Raw genomic sequence first — 17,809 nt, forward strand, 5'->3', positions numbered from 1 at the left:
AGGTGCCAGTGCCATGTTTACCAGTACAGGATATGTTATCATTCCCATATATGTGGAAGAAGGAAGAAAAGTCTCCTCCAGATGTTGTTTTAACAGCTGGAAACACTATTACTTACTGGCTGGATGTTACAACCTCACAGCCCAGCCTGGGCTGTATGTGCACACGTTGGGGCAAAATCAACCAGCTTAAATTAAATCCCTGGGGAAGACAATTACCTCTCATCTGGCTAATTGTGCACTGAAATGCATGGGGGAGCGCGCAGCCTCCTACCTCTCACTCTGCCATACAAGGTAACCTCTGCCGAGCACCACGGAATTAAAAATTATGGCAGTGCCATTTACCCTCTGCCTCTAGAAAACAAGGGCAGGACACTGTGCAGCAGCTTCCTCCTCAGACTGTGATCCCTCCTCTTGTAGCACAGCTCTTCTCAGAGCCTCCAGGCAACAGCCTCCCATTACTTTGGATTCAGCATGAACTTATCATGCAAGACAATCCTTGCTGCAGGTTTTGTAGCTAATATGGCTAAACTAATCTATGCCAGAACCAATTATGTAATTGCATCCCATGTTAAAGCAAAGATAGTCACTGATGGTTGGATGCCATTTCTGTGACCCACATAAAGACTGCAGTTATGTGGAAACCCTGTTGCCCCCATGTCTTGAATACACAGCCATGATCAGAGCTAACAGATTAACAAGCAGTTAATAAATGGGATGTATTTTGGTGGACATGAGCTGTCCTGTGCGGTTGTGGATCTCAGTAGTAGTTGGTCTCTGAGCTCTGGAGGTACCCAGGCTTTAGCTCCTCAGGCTTTGTGCCAGATAAGTTAAAATGCCTTAAACACTGGAGGTTGGGTTTGAGTTTCTCCCCCACAGCTCATGCTGGATACCAGGTGAAATCCCAGCTGAGAAAAGAAACATTAAACCCCCATTTCCCCACAAGGATCAGCTCAGGGCAGTGTTTGCAGGGGATGGATGGAGCAGCAGTAGGTGAGGTCTGTGGAAGGGCAGTGCAGGTGCAGACAAGGCTGTGCCACGCTGTGCTGGGCCATTCTGGGCTGTCCAGAGCCTGTCACTCAGCTCCTTTAGTCTGTACCTAAGAGCTTTAAACTTTCTTCCACAGCAAAAACACTCTGGGGCTTGCAGGCCTGTTTCTGAATGCACCCCTGGGTCACCATCCAAGGCCACTCTGTGATTCAAGTCACCGCCACAAGATCTGGCCAGCTCCAAAAGAGAGACATCATGACTGATTAACAAAATGCTAGGCAGATCTGGATGGGTGTTATGACAGGGGCGTTCATGATCATTTTTCAGTCTGTTTCATCATCTCTGTAAAGATTCAGGTCCAGAGCAGTCCTGATGCCACCCTGAGCTTGGCAGAGTATTGAAATACCTGCTGCAGAATTACAGCACGAGCACAGCATGGTGTATCCTGCCATTAGCAGCCTTTGCACGTTGAGGGAAAACACAGGCCAACATAGGCTTTCCAGGCTGGAAAACTGTTCTTTATCCTCACAACAATGCACAGGAATGGGTATTTATATCTGCCAAAATAATGACGCTGATTAGCTACTGTTTCTGCCACAGTGAGTTTCAAGCTCCCAAGCTTGCATCTTCCCATTGCTAAGGAGCTTCTTTCAGCAGCCATGCAGGGATACCTGGTGGTCCACATCCTTGGTGGGAAAACAAAAAGCATCAAAGACGTGGAAAATCACCAGACAAAATGCAAGGGATGTCTTTAAAACGACTTACAGTGGCCTTGGAATCCCGAACATTCGAGGCTTACAAACTCATCCTTGTTTCTTAAGGGCAGCAGGAAATCTCCCACTGACTTAGTTGGTAAAGTGTCACCTCCCCTTCAAGTCTGGGAGTGGTTCCAGTGCGAGCAGGAGGAGTTTTTGACTATGCCACAGCAGGGATGCTGTGCACTGCGCCAGGCTGGGGAAGCCCCAGGTTTGCCATGCAGCCTGCCCGAGGCACAGGCTGGCCAGCAGGCTCTCCAGACAGCTCCTCAGAGCTGCAGGACTCAGGCAAGGGGTCACCAGCCCCAGTGGGCTCCCTGGTGGGGTCACCCCCACCGTGGGGCTCCCTGTAGGCTGGATGCCAAGTGGGTTTGCAGAGACAGGCGAGGTGCCAATGCCTGGAGCAGGAAAGGGAGTCCCCACTGACCCAGGAGAGACCAGACATCAAGGAACAGGCAACCAGAGCTTATAGAGAAACGTGAAGGGGCAGGGAAATGCAGCAGGGAAGCACAGCCAGCAGTGATTGAGCAGGGGGGCTTTAGGGCAGGCAGAAATCCATTACCTGATCCCTGTTTGCAGCAGAGGTAAGGTGAAGCACCAGAGCAGCTCAGCAGCCATGAAAGCCGGCTGCCTTTCCAGAGAGCTGGAAGCAGTTGCAGGCACTTGTGGAAAGCAGCTCAGAGCAGCTCAGAAGGGGCTTCCCTGTGGGATACTCCACGAGGCAAGCCTTGCTCTTGGTGGGTTTGCCTGCCCCAGTCAGCTCCAGCCAGCACCAAGTTGGTTTTTTCCCACTTGAGCTCTTGAGCAGGAGCTGAGTCCCAGAAAGCATCTGATGGTTAAACTCAGGCAGAAGTGCTGGCACGAGGCTCTGCATTTTCTGAAGTGCAGGTTGTTTTTTTAAACCATTGCCTCTGGGGCATGTCTCTGTGCTGTGTAAAAGGGCAAGGAAAGGCCATCGAGCAACTCTGATGATTGCTCAGAAAATAAGATATTTGGAAGTCAAGGCCTTTCAGGGCCCAAATCATGCAACACAGAGTTTTGGGGGCTGCAGTTTGCACAGGAGCTTTGCCCATCCTCCCCCAGGACGAGTAAATCTAATCAGGCACTGCTGGTTTTCTCCAGGGGAAGATGACGATGACGATGAATGTGGGGAGGAGAAGCTGCCCTCCTGCTTTGACTACGTGATGCACTTTCTGACCGTCTTCTGGAAGGTCCTTTTTGCCTTCGTGCCCCCCACAGACTACTGGAATGGCTGGGCTTGCTTTGTTGTCTCCATCCTCATGATTGGCCTCCTGACAGCTTTCATTGGTGACCTGGCATCCCACTTTGGCTGCACCATCGGCCTGAAGGACTCCGTCACCGCCGTGGTGTTTGTCGCCCTGGGGACATCCGTGCCAGGTAAGCACAGCCACGGGCCTTGCTGTGCAGGTCCATCCACACCCAGGCTGGGGTTGGGATTGGGGTTGGGGTTGGGGTTGGGGTTGGGGTTGGGGTTGGGGAGGGCTGTGCTCTGCAGGATCCCGAAGCACAGGTTTGAGATATAGATGGAAATTGGTTTTCAGTCTCAGGTGGGCTGAAGGATAGATCCAGGATGTGGATTCAGTCCCGTGGGAATCATTTCAAGGACCATCACACTGCAAAGACTGTGAAATATGTATTTCTGTGGGCAGCCTCCATGGTGTCCACTTTCAGAGTCAGAATTGGTCTTCAGTTAAAATGCTGCCTGCATTGGCAGTCCTGCATTTTAAGCATCTGCTGCTTTCACCTTGCTCCTGGGTGAATTAAGTGTGAGTCCGTACTCAGGGCACCCTTTCCAGCATGGACACCTTTGTGTGAGACTGGGTTCAGATGGATCAAGGTGAGGTTGCTGAGCTGGGGGAGCTGCTTGAAATGCACCTTGTGAAGCTCTGGGGATTCCCATGTCAGCTTGTGTAAGAGAGCCCATGCCTTTCACTCATCTTCTGCCATGGGCTGTGCTGGGCAGGCAGAGCCTGGTTTCTGGTCAAGGGGCTCCGACCCACCCCAACCATCCCTTGCATCAGTCACACCTTCCCTCACCACCTTCAAACTTCCAGTTATTGGCACTCAGATGCTCAAAGATCCTGAAATTGCCCTAATGCTAGCAAAGCCAAAGAGAAGAAGCAGCAGAACCAAAAGAGAACATATCTGGGGCATGGAACAGAAGAAGGAGCATTTTTTTAGACCTCTGGCAATAGAGGCTTTAGCAGAAGGTTTGCAGAGCTTCTTCACATGTTTGACAGTGAAAATCTTCCCTCCTGCTTTTGCTGGCATAAGGTGGCATTTAAGAAGTTCTTTTTTAGAATACATTGGGCTACTCTTCAGTTTCAGTTGGCTCCCAGGCTGTGCTGTGTTAGCTGGTGCTGACTGGGCTCCTCCATGCCTGCTTTCCAGGAGATGGGCAGGCACCAGGAGATGAGCAGAGGAGGGTGCAGAGAAATCAACACTGACAGGGGTGACAGGGACCTTCCCTGCATTGAAAGCACTGCTCCAACTTGCAGAAGTGCAGGTTGTTGCTTCTACACTCATCCCTTCTCCCCCAGTGGCAGCTGCAGAGGCCATGGGGGCATCAGCACTGTCCCACAACTCTATTGCTGCACCATGATCAAGGTGCATTTCCATGGCAGCCTTTTTTTTTTAATAAAGCAGACTTGATTTCTTTGCTGCAACTGGACCTTCTAGCTGTGCTTATGTGTGCTCATCCCCTCCTGTTCCATGGAACTGGATCTTTGTGCCAGGCTGCACTTTGCCATCTCACCTTGGAGCCCGCTGAGGAGGAGCAGAAATTCTGGAGAAATAAAAGATGTGAAATACGACCTCATTGTTTTCTTTTCCTGAGCCACGCTGGGCTGCGTGTACCCAAGGGGATCTGAGAGTGCAGAAATGTTCAGGACTCATCTTCTCATTGTTAGCTGAGAGTGCTCACCTGAACCAACCCACAGGCTGATTCCTCCTGCTCTTCCTTCCCCCTGCAGATCCAGAGTGGGTTTGGATGTAAAATCAGCACTTCCCTGTGGTGCAGAGCAGCGTCATGCTGGTCTGCCTGGCACAAGGTTTTCCATTCAAATGGCCAGCCAAGTTTCATCACTGGTATTAAAGCTGGCAGAGCACCTAGGCAAGCATGCACCCGCCCACACGGTTTTTCTTCCCAAGGGATGGAGGATGACCTGGTTTACCAAAGTGTCAGGGCCTGCACAAGGCACTGGGCTTCAGGGAGGCAAAAGGTGCTAGAGGCTATACTGGGGGAAGCCCTGTATTTCTGACCACTGACATTCCCCCCTCTGCATTTCCAGACCCTGATTGTCCAATAAAACCAGGTGGTCCCTCAATCTCCTGGAATTTCCGTTAGGAGGGGCTGTACCCTATCCCCTCACCCATTATTTTCTTTCCCCAGGTGTTGCCAGTGACATTCGTCCCCAAGCTTCCCTCTTTTCCTGGGTGTTTCTTGAGGGTTTCTCCCCATCTTTCCTTTGCAGACACATTTGCCAGCAAAGTAGCAGCAACGCAGGACCAGTACGCAGATGCCTCCATCGGGAACGTCACCGGGAGCAACGCTGTGAACGTTTTCCTGGGCATTGGGGTGGCCTGGTCCATCGCAGCCATCTACCACGCGGCTCACGGACAAGCCTTCCAAGTCTCCCCTGGCACACTGGCCTTCTCCGTCACCCTCTTCACTATTTTTGCTTTTATCAGTGTGGGAGTGCTGCTCTACCGGCGGAGACCCGAGATCGGAGGTGAGCTGGGCGGGCCGCGGACTTCCAAGCTGCTCACATCCTCACTCTTTATCCTCCTCTGGCTCTTGTACATATTCTTCTCATCTCTGGAAGCCTACTGCCACATAAAGGGCTTCTAAAGGGACAATCAGAGATAGTAAATATGTGTATATCTATATATATCTATATAGAGTGATATATAGGTATAGATATAGATATAAAGCTGTGTATAATGAACAAAGAAAGAATAAAAGAGATTTGCCATGTTCACACACCTGCTGATGGAAAGCGGCTTTGGAGCATCCTTTGAACTAGGCAGGGCCCCAAAGCCGGCAGGACCTTCCCCAGGCAGCGGCCCCAGGCAGGAGCCAGGGGCAGGGCCCTTTCTGCAGCTCGACCGACAGGAGCGGCCGACGGCCTCCGAGCCCCTTCCAGCGCTGACTCCCACCCGCCGGCCCCGGGAACAGGATGTGAAGGCAACCGCGGTGCGCCGGTGTGAGGAAGGCCAGAGTAGCTGGTGAGCAGCAGAGCAGTGGGCAGGGGAAGGAGAGGAGAGCGAGGGTTCCGATCTCCCACCGCCATCCAGCCGCCTTCGCCGCTCGGGAACAGGCCCTCGGGCCCTGCTGGAGAGGAGCGAGAGACCGAACTGAAGACAAGGGGAAACTGGGAGCTTTCTAAGGATAGAACACAAACCGTTTTCGTCATTGATTTGGGGTTAGTTTTTTTGTTTCGTTTTGGCGTGTGTACAACTAGCATCTCCCACCCACATGCCCCTCACCTTTCCCTGTCCATGCTTTGGGGGTGCACAGCCGCAGCCTCGTGTCCCGTGTCCCGAGCCGAGGCTGCGCGGAGCGGCGGGAGCCTTCCTCCCACTCCTCCGCCTCCTCGGGCATGCTGTCGTGGTACTTGTAACATTTGCATGAATGAAATGAAATCTATCTGTATATAGCATCCTATAGCGATAGTCCTTCCAACGGTGTGGGTTGAGCATTGCAGATTACAAGCGTTTTCTTTTCACTGGGTTTTATTTATTTTTAGTTAGTTCGGTTTTGCCATAGGGTTTTGCTCATTTGTTTGTTTGTTTCCTCTTAGCGGGGGTGGAAAGGATGGAAAGCTGTCCCCACTTACTGCTCGTGGCGTGGTTCCATGAGAAGCAATAACAGCCATGCAGTTGTAGGTTTTCAGGGGAGGAAAACCCACACCCCAGAGACCTCAGGCTCTGTCCTGCTGTGTGGATGGGGTGCTCTGACGTGCTGAAGGCAGCGTGGAGATTACTCTGCCCACAGGAGGTGTTCCACAAGGTCCCAGGGAGTGGGTGAGCAGTCTGAGGGGAACAAGCGTGGCTGACTCCCAGCACCCCACATGCTTCTGCCTTTCGAGTCGGTGGCTGCCTCGAAGCCCTTGGCCCCCTGCTATTCCCTGTACCCCCAGAGGTGTAGTGACAGCCCCTGTTTCTGAGTGTTAAGCCATCAGGACCAGTCCTCAAAGCTGGTCCTTCCCCACAGCCATTTGGAGGCAGAGTAATCTCACGTAAGGGCTGAAGGGCCATACGAGATCTCCCACTCCACGGAGCGGAGCGGAGCCAGGATACATCCCCCAGGAACAGGCTGTGTTGTGCACTCTCCAAATCCGAAATCACTGGACAGGATGAGACAGGGAGGTGTGACTGAGCATCACCCCCCTGGTGCCAGGAGTGCAGGCTGGGACAGAGAGCCGAGCCAGGGAAATGTGGGTGTAGAGCTCCCCAGGGCACAGCCCAGGGGAGACACTGGGCACTGGTGTTGAGAGATGTCTCCTGACCCAATGGCCTTTGCCAGGCTTCCTGACATTCCAGCCAGGCAAACTCCCAGCCTGCATGTCCATGGTGCGCTCTTCCCACTCAGCTGAAAACCATGTCTGATGCTTGTACCATAACCAGCTGGCTGGGGGTATTTGTACTCATCTTGAACTATCTGTGGAAATTTTAATTAACCTGCTGTAAGGTTTTCTCTAGAAATATGAAGTTGTGGGTTTTGGTTTTTTTTCTTCTTGAGCCTTTTTTCACTTTTGATTTGTTTTGGGGCTCTTCTTTTTTGTTTCTTATTGTTTTGGGGGAAAATCAAACACAGGTGCAGGTTGTTCAGGTTTATGATTACCTTTATGTACAATGATTTCATTTTCATCTGTTTGGCTTCATTTTTTCCTTCGTGTATTGCCCACCACTATAGGCAGTGAGTCCACTAATTGTGATGATCCTTATCAATGGTACACAATGCACAGAGAAATAAAGTTTGTAATGATTCCTGATGGATCCAGTACTGCTCCTGCATATTCTCTATGGAAAACCCTTCTCTCCCCTCCAGCTGTTTCCCCTTCATAGCCATCTCTCCTTGACTCATTGGTTTGCCTTCACCGTTTCTGCCTCTGGCAGGGGCAGTGGTGCCTTGGCATGGCCGCCCCTGCCCCATCCCATGCCCTTCCTCCCTCTCCATCTCCATGGTGCCTCAGGCTCGGTGTGTGCTGCGGTCCAGCCGGGGCTCACAGCCTGCTTCGCTCTCAGGGGGAGGCAGGAAACCACCCAGGGACAAAGCTGCAGGGCAGCCCACCCTGCTGGGGCCAGGAGCTGCTCCTGTGCTGCGTCCCTGGCCAGTGCTGGCTCGCCCTAGGCATGGGGAGAGCCGTGGGTGTGCCCCAAGGTACCGAGCAGCCCTTCCTTCGTGTGTCCTCTATGGAGCTGCTCCAGCTCTCACTACAGCCTCACAGTGACCTGTGCTGTGTTAAGCCACCAGCTAACTATGAGGGAGAATGCAAGAGGTGCATTACCAGGGCTGGGTCCATGGCCAAAGCAGATCTGAGACACCCCACGAGGCTGGGCTGCTCTCAGGAGGTGCCTGCCCATACCCCAGTCCAGGTGCTGTGGGCCATTTCAGACCCATCTGTGTCTCCACACAGCTCAGCCAGCACTGAGGAGGAGAAAAGTCTCCCCATGCCCAGGGATGTTGCTCTCGCTGTATCTCACCCAGTATCTGTTGAGCTGTTCCCAGATAAACCCTCCCTGCGAGGCCTGGAGGTGCTGCTCTGACAGCTGAACTCAAGCACCAGCCCTGGAGATGGGTCCCAGGCAAGAACTGCCTTCAACACGCCCCGCAGAGAGCAGGGCCACGCTGCCCATGTGCTTTTCCCAGGCACTGACTGTGAAAGCCAAGCAGCTCTTCTGACCCAGTCATTGCATCTGCTGAAAGGGGATGTTGGTGATTTCCCCTCGTCATTTGCTGCTTCAGAATGAATTGCCCTGGCTGAAGTATTTAACAAGTCAAACGGGACTTGTGTGGCCACTCAGGTTAGCAGACCCTAAATAACTCTTCTGCTCACAGGGCTTTCCAAAGGGAACGATGGAGCAGTGCTTGCTTAGGGCAAGGCCTGAGTCACAGGCTGAACACCAGCCCTGCCCACGCAGTCGCTCTCTGCCAGCTGTGTGCTTTTGGGCACAGTGTGACCTGACTCTCTGCCAGCTGTGTGCTTTTGGGCAGTGTGACCTGAGTGTGCGCAGTGCTCCTGGAGGGGTCGGGGCAGCAGCCAGGGAAGGAAGCGCTGTTCCCAAGGGTGCCAGGCCTGCCCTTCTGCACAGTCTCCTCTTTCAGCCACACTCTCCAGAGGCAGAACTGTCCTCCCCGAGAAGAGCCAGCCCTGGCTGGCAGTGTGGGAGGCAGCAGGAGGAAGCACACCCCCGGCACAGTCACGCCTTGTCGCAGCTCAGCGCCGTGGATCCCTGTCCGAGGCAGAACTCTCCCATCTCTTCCTCATCCAGCCGCCCACCCGTGCCTGCACGGCGAGAACATCAAGCATCTCTGATAAAGGCCTGGGTTTATGGGTGTTGTCAGAAGCAGCAGTTCAAGCCCTTGGCCTCCAGCCATTTCCCTGCCCCATTTGCTCTCACCCCTCTCATCACCCCACCAGCCAAAGGCAAACCTTTCCATGGAAAAGGACGCAGCACACGTCCAAAGGACATTCAGAGACAGGAGACACCCAAATAACTCCACAGGCCGCTGCCAAGCACATGGGGACAAGCAGAAGGAGCACACTAGTGGCAGCCCAGCCATCCTGGACAAACCATACTGCCAGCTCTTCAGGGCTCAGCGGGCGGGGAGGCAAATCCCATGGCAGCCCGAACACTCAGAGACAGGCAGAGGAAAAGGAAAGAGCCGCAGTCTGCAGTGCCTCGTGGCTGAGCCCACCCCAACTGCCACCTGTGCCAGGAGCTGCTCAGTGCCAAGGTGTGAACCCCTCCTCTCCACCCAAACCAGCCTCCTGCCCCCGTACCACCCCGTGCCAGGCAGCTGTGGTGTCCCTGGAGTGAGGGGTAATCGCAAGATCCTTTGTGCATCTTCATCCCTGACCCCTGAAAGGACAGAGGGGAGAAGGGAGGCCTGGAGCCCGCCCTGGTCACGAGCTGGCTGTGAACTCCCTGCACTATTTCTGCTGCGGGCAGGGCCTGGGGCAGCAGAGCCCCTGTGTTATTATTACAGCTATTTTTAAATTCTCGGGTAAGAATCATCTGCGTTGGTGGCCATATACATAACTCAGGAGGAAGTTCAACCACATTCCTGGAGGGACAGAGCTGAGCATAGCCAGAAAGTGATAGAAAACTTAATGCTGGACAGTGTAATTCCAGGACAAAGCCTTGCATTATTTTCTGTAAGCTTTGGCACCCAATCCCACCTGGAGAAACGTGTTTGCAGAGCACCAGGAACCTCTCTGGCCTCTCTGAGCATGCAGTGACCAACTACTGATGCCTATACACGTGCTCAGCACAGCTGTGGAAAAGCCTGTTTATCTTGTAAAAAAATGACTTGGACAGGAAAGCATCCAGAGGCGTCCGTATTCTTGCAAAAAGCGCCCAGGGACAATAAATACACTGAGATTCCTCACCTTTTAAGGACTGGAGCCTTTCTGCTGTTGGAACTGGAGGTGCCAAGAACCTCTTGCCAGCCAGCAGCACCCCTCCCACGGAGGGAAGGGACACTGCAGGGGAAAGGGGCCTGCCTGGCCAAGCTGGAGCTGCTCTCAGCGGAGACAGGCAGGAGCTCGCTGCTACCAGCGGATCTGCTGCCCGTGGGATGCCCTGAGAGCATCCAGGGAGTCTCCACAGGGCCTTGCTGTCCCTCTGGCGCATCTCCAGGACGGCCAGCCCTGCCCCTGGGACTCAGTGCCCCCAGGGGAGGTCACCACCCTCTCCTGCAGGCTCTGCACCGACCCTTGGTTCCTTCCCCTTTCCCAAAGGGAATGCCAGCCTGGGGCTGCCCTCAGCTCAGTGTGCAGGAGGGCGCTGGGGCACCCCCTGTTCCCAAAGCAGGAGCTGTGGGGCCCTGCTGGAGCTGGGTGTTCCAGTGGGATGCCCAGCACCGGAGGGCATGGGGAAGGGACAAGTGCCAAGGGGTCCCAGATGCAGAGACCCTGTTCAAGCACTGCCACGGCATGTCCCCTGCCCTGGCTGCCACGGGCACGGGCATGCACCTCGATTTCTGCACAGACACAGCACAGCCTCCAGCTTCTCTGGCTGTCCATGGGCACCAACCCCAGACAGCATTTTTATCTCTTTGAGTCAAACAGCCCCTGGTCTGTTGCTCTGCACCAGGAAGGCTTTCTGGCCCTCCCAGTACACAGCCCACCCCAGTTCAGGCAGCACTGGGAAGGACCATTAGTCATCCCACCTGATGTCCTCCACCTTCTGCCTCGAGCCATCTCAAGGTCCCAAAATCTACACTCTGTGGCAATCCAGCTGTGGCTTGCTCTGTGCTTGCCTCCCCTGTGAAACCTCTTCATATTCCATCTTCTCCCAAGCTCCCTGCAGAGAAGCATCCTCTGTCCCTTCCTCCTGCCCCACAGCTGGGGGTTCCCTGCGTGGGACAGATTTCCTTCCTCACTGCACTGACACTTGTTGGCTCAGCCCTGCTGTTTGTGTCTCAAGGCAAGGATGAACCACCCCACATGGTGGATCTGAGTCCCTAAAACCAAGGAGCAGGCAAACTTCCACACAAACCCCACAGACCCTCCTGCTCATCACCCAGGCACAGTCACAGCCACTACCCACAGGCACAGTTTTTATTGTGCCACCGTCCTTCACTCTTTAGTCTGTGGAAGATTTTTTGCTGAATTGCCACCATTATCAAGTCCCACAGATGCTCCAGCTCCACCCCCCAACCCAAACATGCCTCTCTGCTTCCAAAACAAACTAATTTGCTTTATCTGTGGGTTCAAGGCTTTTCTGCCCTTGCTTGAAACGGGCAGTTGAAGCAGAGCAAGTTGCAATGGTTTGGGATGCTTATCCACACTTAGAGCTCCTAAAGCCTTGCAGCATGTGGGGGACTGCCACAGGGCTCTCTCCCTGCACCTCCCGACCTCTTTGTGGGGGTGGGATTTATTTCTCCTCCATTACTTCCACCTCGGAGGAGTGACTACGGATGGGAGGATGAGACCTGCATGGAACACAGCCTTGCTCTGCTTTCCTGGTGGAAATTGCCTGTCCATGGCACTGCCATCCCCAGGAGTGGCACAGCCACAGCCTCTGGCAAGCTCCTTGCTCAAGGAGTGTGGGATTCTGGCAGGTGAGCTGCTTTGCAGAGACACTTAGAAACATGCAGAATTTCCAAGTGCCCATGAAATTGCTGGGCTGGCATGGGTGAGGTTGGATCCTGGCAGTGCAAATGTGTCCCAGAGCTTGTTTGGGAGCATTAATGGAAGGTTTCACAAACCAGTAGCTTTGTGACTCCCAAGGATGTAGGGAGGTGCACAAGTGGATTTCTGCTTGTTTCATGTAATGCTGAGATGCCTCCCTTGGCTTCAGCTCCAGCCCTGTGCCCTGCCCTGGCCTCTCCTTGCAGTAGGAGCTGTGATGAGCTGGCCCTTGGCTGAACTCCCCCTGCTCAAATGAGAACAAACTCATGCCTGTTTGTGTCTTCATTTGCTTGCCCCATGTTGCCTCCTTCATCTTTTGAGCTCTTGAGAAAAATGTGCCCATGCAGGGAGCCTTGCAGGAGCCCTGCTTGTCTTGCTCTTAATCAGGAAACATACACTACTTTCTGCAGCTCAAGAGAGCAAAAGATGGCAATAATATCTTTTACATCACAGGCACTGTGTTAGCAAGGAGGAAAATGTTATTTATTTTTTCCCTGACAATACTTATGCTACTTCTGTTTTCCATAATGCATTAAGCATTAGGAGGCACAGCTCTGCACACAGTCCAGCTCTCAAGACTACCTGTGGAGGACGTTGCTCAGCAGTCCAGCAGTTTTATTTGTGGACAAAGGGCAGAGGTGGTGTATTCTCCTAGGATTCCTAGCTCCGGCTGGAAGACACACAGCCCTGCTGGCAAAGCCCACAAAACGTAGAGGTTTGTGAAATGCAGCCCTTTGTATCCTGGGTCTCTGTGCCAAGAAGAACTGGCATGAGGTTGTAAAATCCAAATCATGAACTTCCTGAAGACCACTCAGCAGTGGTGGGCATCTTTCTCCCTCCTGCTGTCCCAGGCTGCCCGGAGAGGTCTCTGGCACACCGGCGTTCACCGCGTGGGAACGTCACCACTAATCAAGCAAGAAGACAGACCACGTTCCACCTGCCACCCCAAGGACAAGCCCACAGGATATTGCCAGCAAAAAGCAGCCAGACTGGCAGGCAGTGCTGGGGAAACCTCCCCCATCTCAAAGGCAGCAGGTGCCCCTTGGCACTCGCTCCCCACATCGCTGCCGGAGGGAGGGCTCAGCGGCTCAGCATCCCGCAGGCACGGCCAAAGGAGGCTCCTGGGCTCCCTGGGCTTCCTCCTGGGAGCATCAGCCAGAGAGGCCTGCAAGGAGTGGACATAATATCTCAAAGGAGAGATAAATTAGATGAGAATTAGTTAAAAACCGCTACAGTCGGGGTAATTTAGATCCATCACTTATTTTCCGCTGTAATGAAGTGGCTCAATTACCTTGGTGCTTGAGTGACCACTCCAGTTCTCAAAAGTCATTTCCACACCCTTGAACAATCTCCTCCTCCTTCTAGAGTAACCATCTCAGAAAGAAACACATCTTTCTTGGCAGAGATGTAATCCATGTCCCTCAGGAGTGGAGGGACATTCGGGCAGGGAGCTGCTGGACACTCCCCACAGAAAGAGTGTCCAGCTGTCCCAGGCGTGCTCCCCACAGCAAGAGTTCCCAGGAGCAGTGGGATGCAGGAGGGAAGGAGCTCAAAGTGCCTCGCTGGGCCTGAAAGGGGATGGGGACAGCTGGTGCCTGGATGCAGCCCGTGAGGGGAGGCAGGCAGCAGGCGTGTGGTGAGTCTCCTCACGGGCACCCCATGCCAGGGTGGTGGCTGGGGACAGCACTGCCAAGGCAATTTGTCTTCTGGAATTTTGGATGTGCTGCAGAAAGAATGGCTGTCGCTTTCCTGCTCTCCTCTGGCAGCCACCGATGTGCCCCTGCTCAGCAGCCCGAGGGGAGCTCCCCTGGCCCCGGAGCAGCACGGGGCAGGCAGGCAGGGAGGAGGCTGTGACCACCCTTCCTGACGCACCCAAAGCCACCTGCCACCATCATCCTGTCACCCATCACCCTGTGTGTGTGTCCCTCACAGCCACAAGGCACTCTAGGGCAGACAGACGTCTTGTGCAAACCTTGACAGAGAGAGAGAGAGAGAGAGAGAGAGAAGGAGATCTCTGACAGTCCAGCCAGCCCCCTGGTCCCACCAGCCAGGACAGGGCAGGCACACCCCAGCTGGACAGAGCCAAATTATTCCAAAGCTGGGCTGAGAGTTTGCAGGAGAGCTGGTTTGCCTGGAGACAGAAACCAGAGCATTGAACTCCACCTTCCCTGTGCCACCTGCGCCGTGCTTGGCGCCACGAGCTGGCCCTGCCCAGCTGAGGGTCACTGCCGGGCTCAGGGCAGCTGGAGCCCCCCAGTCTCTCTGTCTCTGTCACAGTTCCTCACAAATTCAATGGCACAATGCAGCTACACTATTTGAAAAGCCATAATATTTGTTGGTACAACTCTTTTATTACTGTCGATTTATATATATATTTGTTGATAAAAGAGGTCATCTTGGGAGACACTTCCAGTCTACTGGGAAATAATTGTCCGATGCTGTATATTCTGTACATGCTGTATAAACAAAGCAAAATATGTAAATCTAGATGTTGGTGGACTCGGTGGCACTGCTGCAGGGGGATTGGGACCAGGCACGGCCACCACGGCTCGGGGCTGCCAGCAGAGCCCCCGTCCTGCTGGGCCCGGGGCAGGGCCTGGCCGCGGTGCACGGGCAGCCTGCGGCTCCCTCGGTGCTTTCCCCACACAAAATGCTGTCCGAAGGCATTTCACGCTGCCTCCTTCCCAAGGTGACCGGGGGCGGCCTGGGGAGTGAGCGCGGCCGCCTCGGCCTCCCTGCGGGGCATGGCGCAGGGCCGGGCATGGCGCAGGGCACGGCACAGGGCATGGCACAGGGCCGGGCATGGCGCAGGGCCGGGCCCATCGGGAGCTCGCAGCCCGCCCGGGTGGTGCCTGCCACCCGCTCCCAGCCCAGGACTTCTCTGAGCCTTGGGGTCCGAGGGAGACCCTTCCCCAGGGAGGGCGGCCGGTGAGGGCAGGGGCTGGCTCCGGGCATCTCCAGCTCCTTCCCACACCAAGCCAGCCGCCCTCCCTGCCGTGACCTCCTAACCTGACACACGCCGTCAGAAAACCTGTTTCATATTCTCCGTGCTATCAATCTACAACTTTTGAAATTATTGGACACAGTCGTGGTAGCCTAAAAGTTGTGCTGAGCTCATATATTTTTATATTTGTGGTGTTTTCCTATCAATAGAGAGTAGTGAACCCTATAGCTGAAAGTGAACTATTCAAAATAAATATATGACTGCAGAAAATATTTGTAAAAATAATTTATTTTAAATATTCTGCCAAAGATAGCTCTCTAATGATCTGTAAGATGTCGTTTCTCTCTTTTTGCTCTGAATGTCATTGTGAAAGGACCTTTCTCCCCATATCTTTTGAAGATTTTTTTTTTTTTTTTTTGTATCTTTAAGGGCAAAGAAATACTCCAGTGATTTTTTTACTAGAGCAGTAAATAGAGTATTAGGGAGGCACGAGCCAACTCTGCAAAGGTGATAAACAGGATCCAGTAAGAATCACTCTGAGCTCCGGTTTCTCCCGTAGTTCCTCTGGCTGACAGACGGGTTGGAAGCCTGGGCCAGCTGTCCAGCAGGAAGACCTTGGCTGCTGCTGCTGCTGTGGCTGCTGTGTGGCTTACCCAAAGGGGAGAAATCTCCCGAGAACCCCTTCCCCTGGCTTGGGGCATTTGGAGCCCCTTGCATCCAATCTTAGCCTCTTCATTATGTGTGGGCATGATTTATTTATCAGCCCTGAATAGGCCCCGTGGCACATGGGGAATCCTCACCCAGAGCTCTGTGGGGCTTCAGTCCAAAGCCATTCCCTCCCTGCTGCTGCCAGCAGCCCTGAACCATGGCACAGGGAATCCTGCTGGCATCCAGGCCTGTCCCTGCCTCACCTGGGGACGGGGCAGGGGACACCCAGCCACCAGGGCACGCTTCAGCAAGAGGATCCATCCCTGCAGGTATCCAGCTAAAACAGGGGAAGTACAGCCTTTTACCGTGGAGAAGCTGCCTAGACCAGCCTTTGAGAAATGACTAGGCTTTTATTTTTTGTTGTAGAAAAAAATCTTTCTCTTCTTCATTTCTCCCTTTTGAAAGAACTTTTCAATACTAGGGAAAACCTTCATTATCTTCTGTGATCCCCAGGTCTGCTGTGATGGAAATAAATCCTCAGCCACCTCTGTTAGGCTCCACCACTTCAAAGAGATTTTTGGCTCAGATTTTTTTCCCTTCTGAGCAGATTCACAATTTCTTAAATGTCTTGGTCATAAAGGTCTGGAGGAATTAACTGGTAAAAAAAGAAATCAAAGCCCTGTTCCAGTGAATGTGTTTCCACAAGCAATTCAGCTTTTGATTCCCCCAAGGTCAGGCACGTGTGTAAGTGTATTTTGGGAATGGAGGTGGGAAAAGCCGTTTCCAAGCCATAGGTGTGATGGGTGTGGTGGGAGCACTGCTGCCATGGGGCGTGGGGGGCACACGGCAGCCCTGGGGAGAGCCTGCCAGGGGTCTGTGTTCCTCTGGGCTCTCTGAACCCCGGCAGGGAAACGCACGTGAGCCAGGGAAGACAATGGTGAGAAGAATTGGGTTTCTGATCACTGTGCATTTTGTTAATTAGTGAATTCAAATAGTTTTATTTTTACCAAAAACAGATAATCTTTATTCCAGTAAAGACAACTGTTGACTTGAGATATATATAAAAATATATATATATATTATTTGAATGGTTTATATCCTGTTGCTCTAACTACATAAAATGGAAACATGTTGCAAGTTGTGTCATTTCAATATACAAAATAAATGACTTTTCCCTGCATGCTGCCTGGGTATGTTGTGATTTGAATTAAGAGTTATATTTGAATTGCCTTATTCAAGAGGTTGTATGTTACCTAACTGGGGAATGACCTGGCACTGTTCATCACATTACATGTGTACTCGATGCTGTGTTTTGTCAAATTCAGATGAGTTGTCTGTCATCTATGTATTTTGTGGGAGATCTTTTATCTTGTTAAACTGTGATATGTAAACCTTCATTGCCTGAAATAGTCACAGTTGTATAAATCAGTGTCTTCAGCTGTTTTCCTAATTTTAACACAATTCCTAACACAAAATATAGATGTTTGTAAATTCTTCATTCATTTGGTCTATTTTTATATATGAGGCTTTTTTAATCCGGCAAAGCAATAAGACAAGGCCGCTCCCGCCGTGAGGGGCCGGGCAGGGCCGGCCGGGGGCTGCAGTACCGCCCTCTGCCCACACGGCGGCAGCACCGCCGCCCGCCACAGCCGGGGCCGCCGCTCGCCTCAGGGCCGCGGGCGGGGCAGGGCCGGAGCAGCGCGGGCGGATCCCCTCAGAAACATCCCCTGCAGCAAATGCTCCGTGTGCGGGACGGGTTTGTCCCGGCACTTGGGGCTCCCCGGGATCGTGTGCCAGGGAATAAAGCCCGCGCCGCGCTCCCAGCTGCGCTGCCGCGGTTCTGTGGGCTGCGCTGGGCTCTGTTTCCCGGGGAGCAGCGGGGTGGGGTCCCTGTGCCACCCCCGGGGGTCGCACGGAGAAGCTGCTCCCGTGGTACGGCCGAGGGTCGGGGGAAACCTGAACAGTCCTGATGGAAACCGCTGGAAAAACAAGTTTGGCTCGGTTTTGACATTTTCCCCCGACCCCCACCTGGTCCAGGTGTTTTGCCTTAGGGAACAGGAACAGGAGACAGAAGGGGGAATAGAGAAAAA

At 53.3% G+C, this 17,809-nt stretch overlaps 1 protein-coding gene across 10 annotated transcripts in view; it reads left to right on the top strand.

The window, feature by feature from the left end:
* SLC8A1 (solute carrier family 8 member A1) overlaps nt 1–7,763 on the top strand; it is a 103,575-nt gene extending 95,812 nt beyond the window's left edge. For all 10 annotated transcript variants that reach the window (XM_072927685.1, XM_030269290.4, XM_072927684.1 and 7 more), the window contains 2 exons: nt 2,865–3,140; nt 5,237–7,763. In XM_072927685.1, the coding sequence (XP_072783786.1) occupies nt 2,865–3,140; nt 5,237–5,613 (653 nt within the window). In that variant the 3' untranslated portion in view covers nt 5,614–7,763. The remainder of the gene's footprint in view (nt 1–2,864; nt 3,141–5,236) is intronic.
* The last annotated feature ends 10,046 nt before the right edge of the window (nt 7,764–17,809 follow it).

This window comes from Taeniopygia guttata, chromosome 3 (genome assembly GCF_048771995.1).
Source record: "Taeniopygia guttata chromosome 3, bTaeGut7.mat, whole genome shotgun sequence".
Taxonomy (NCBI): domain Eukaryota; kingdom Metazoa; phylum Chordata; class Aves; order Passeriformes; family Estrildidae; genus Taeniopygia; species Taeniopygia guttata.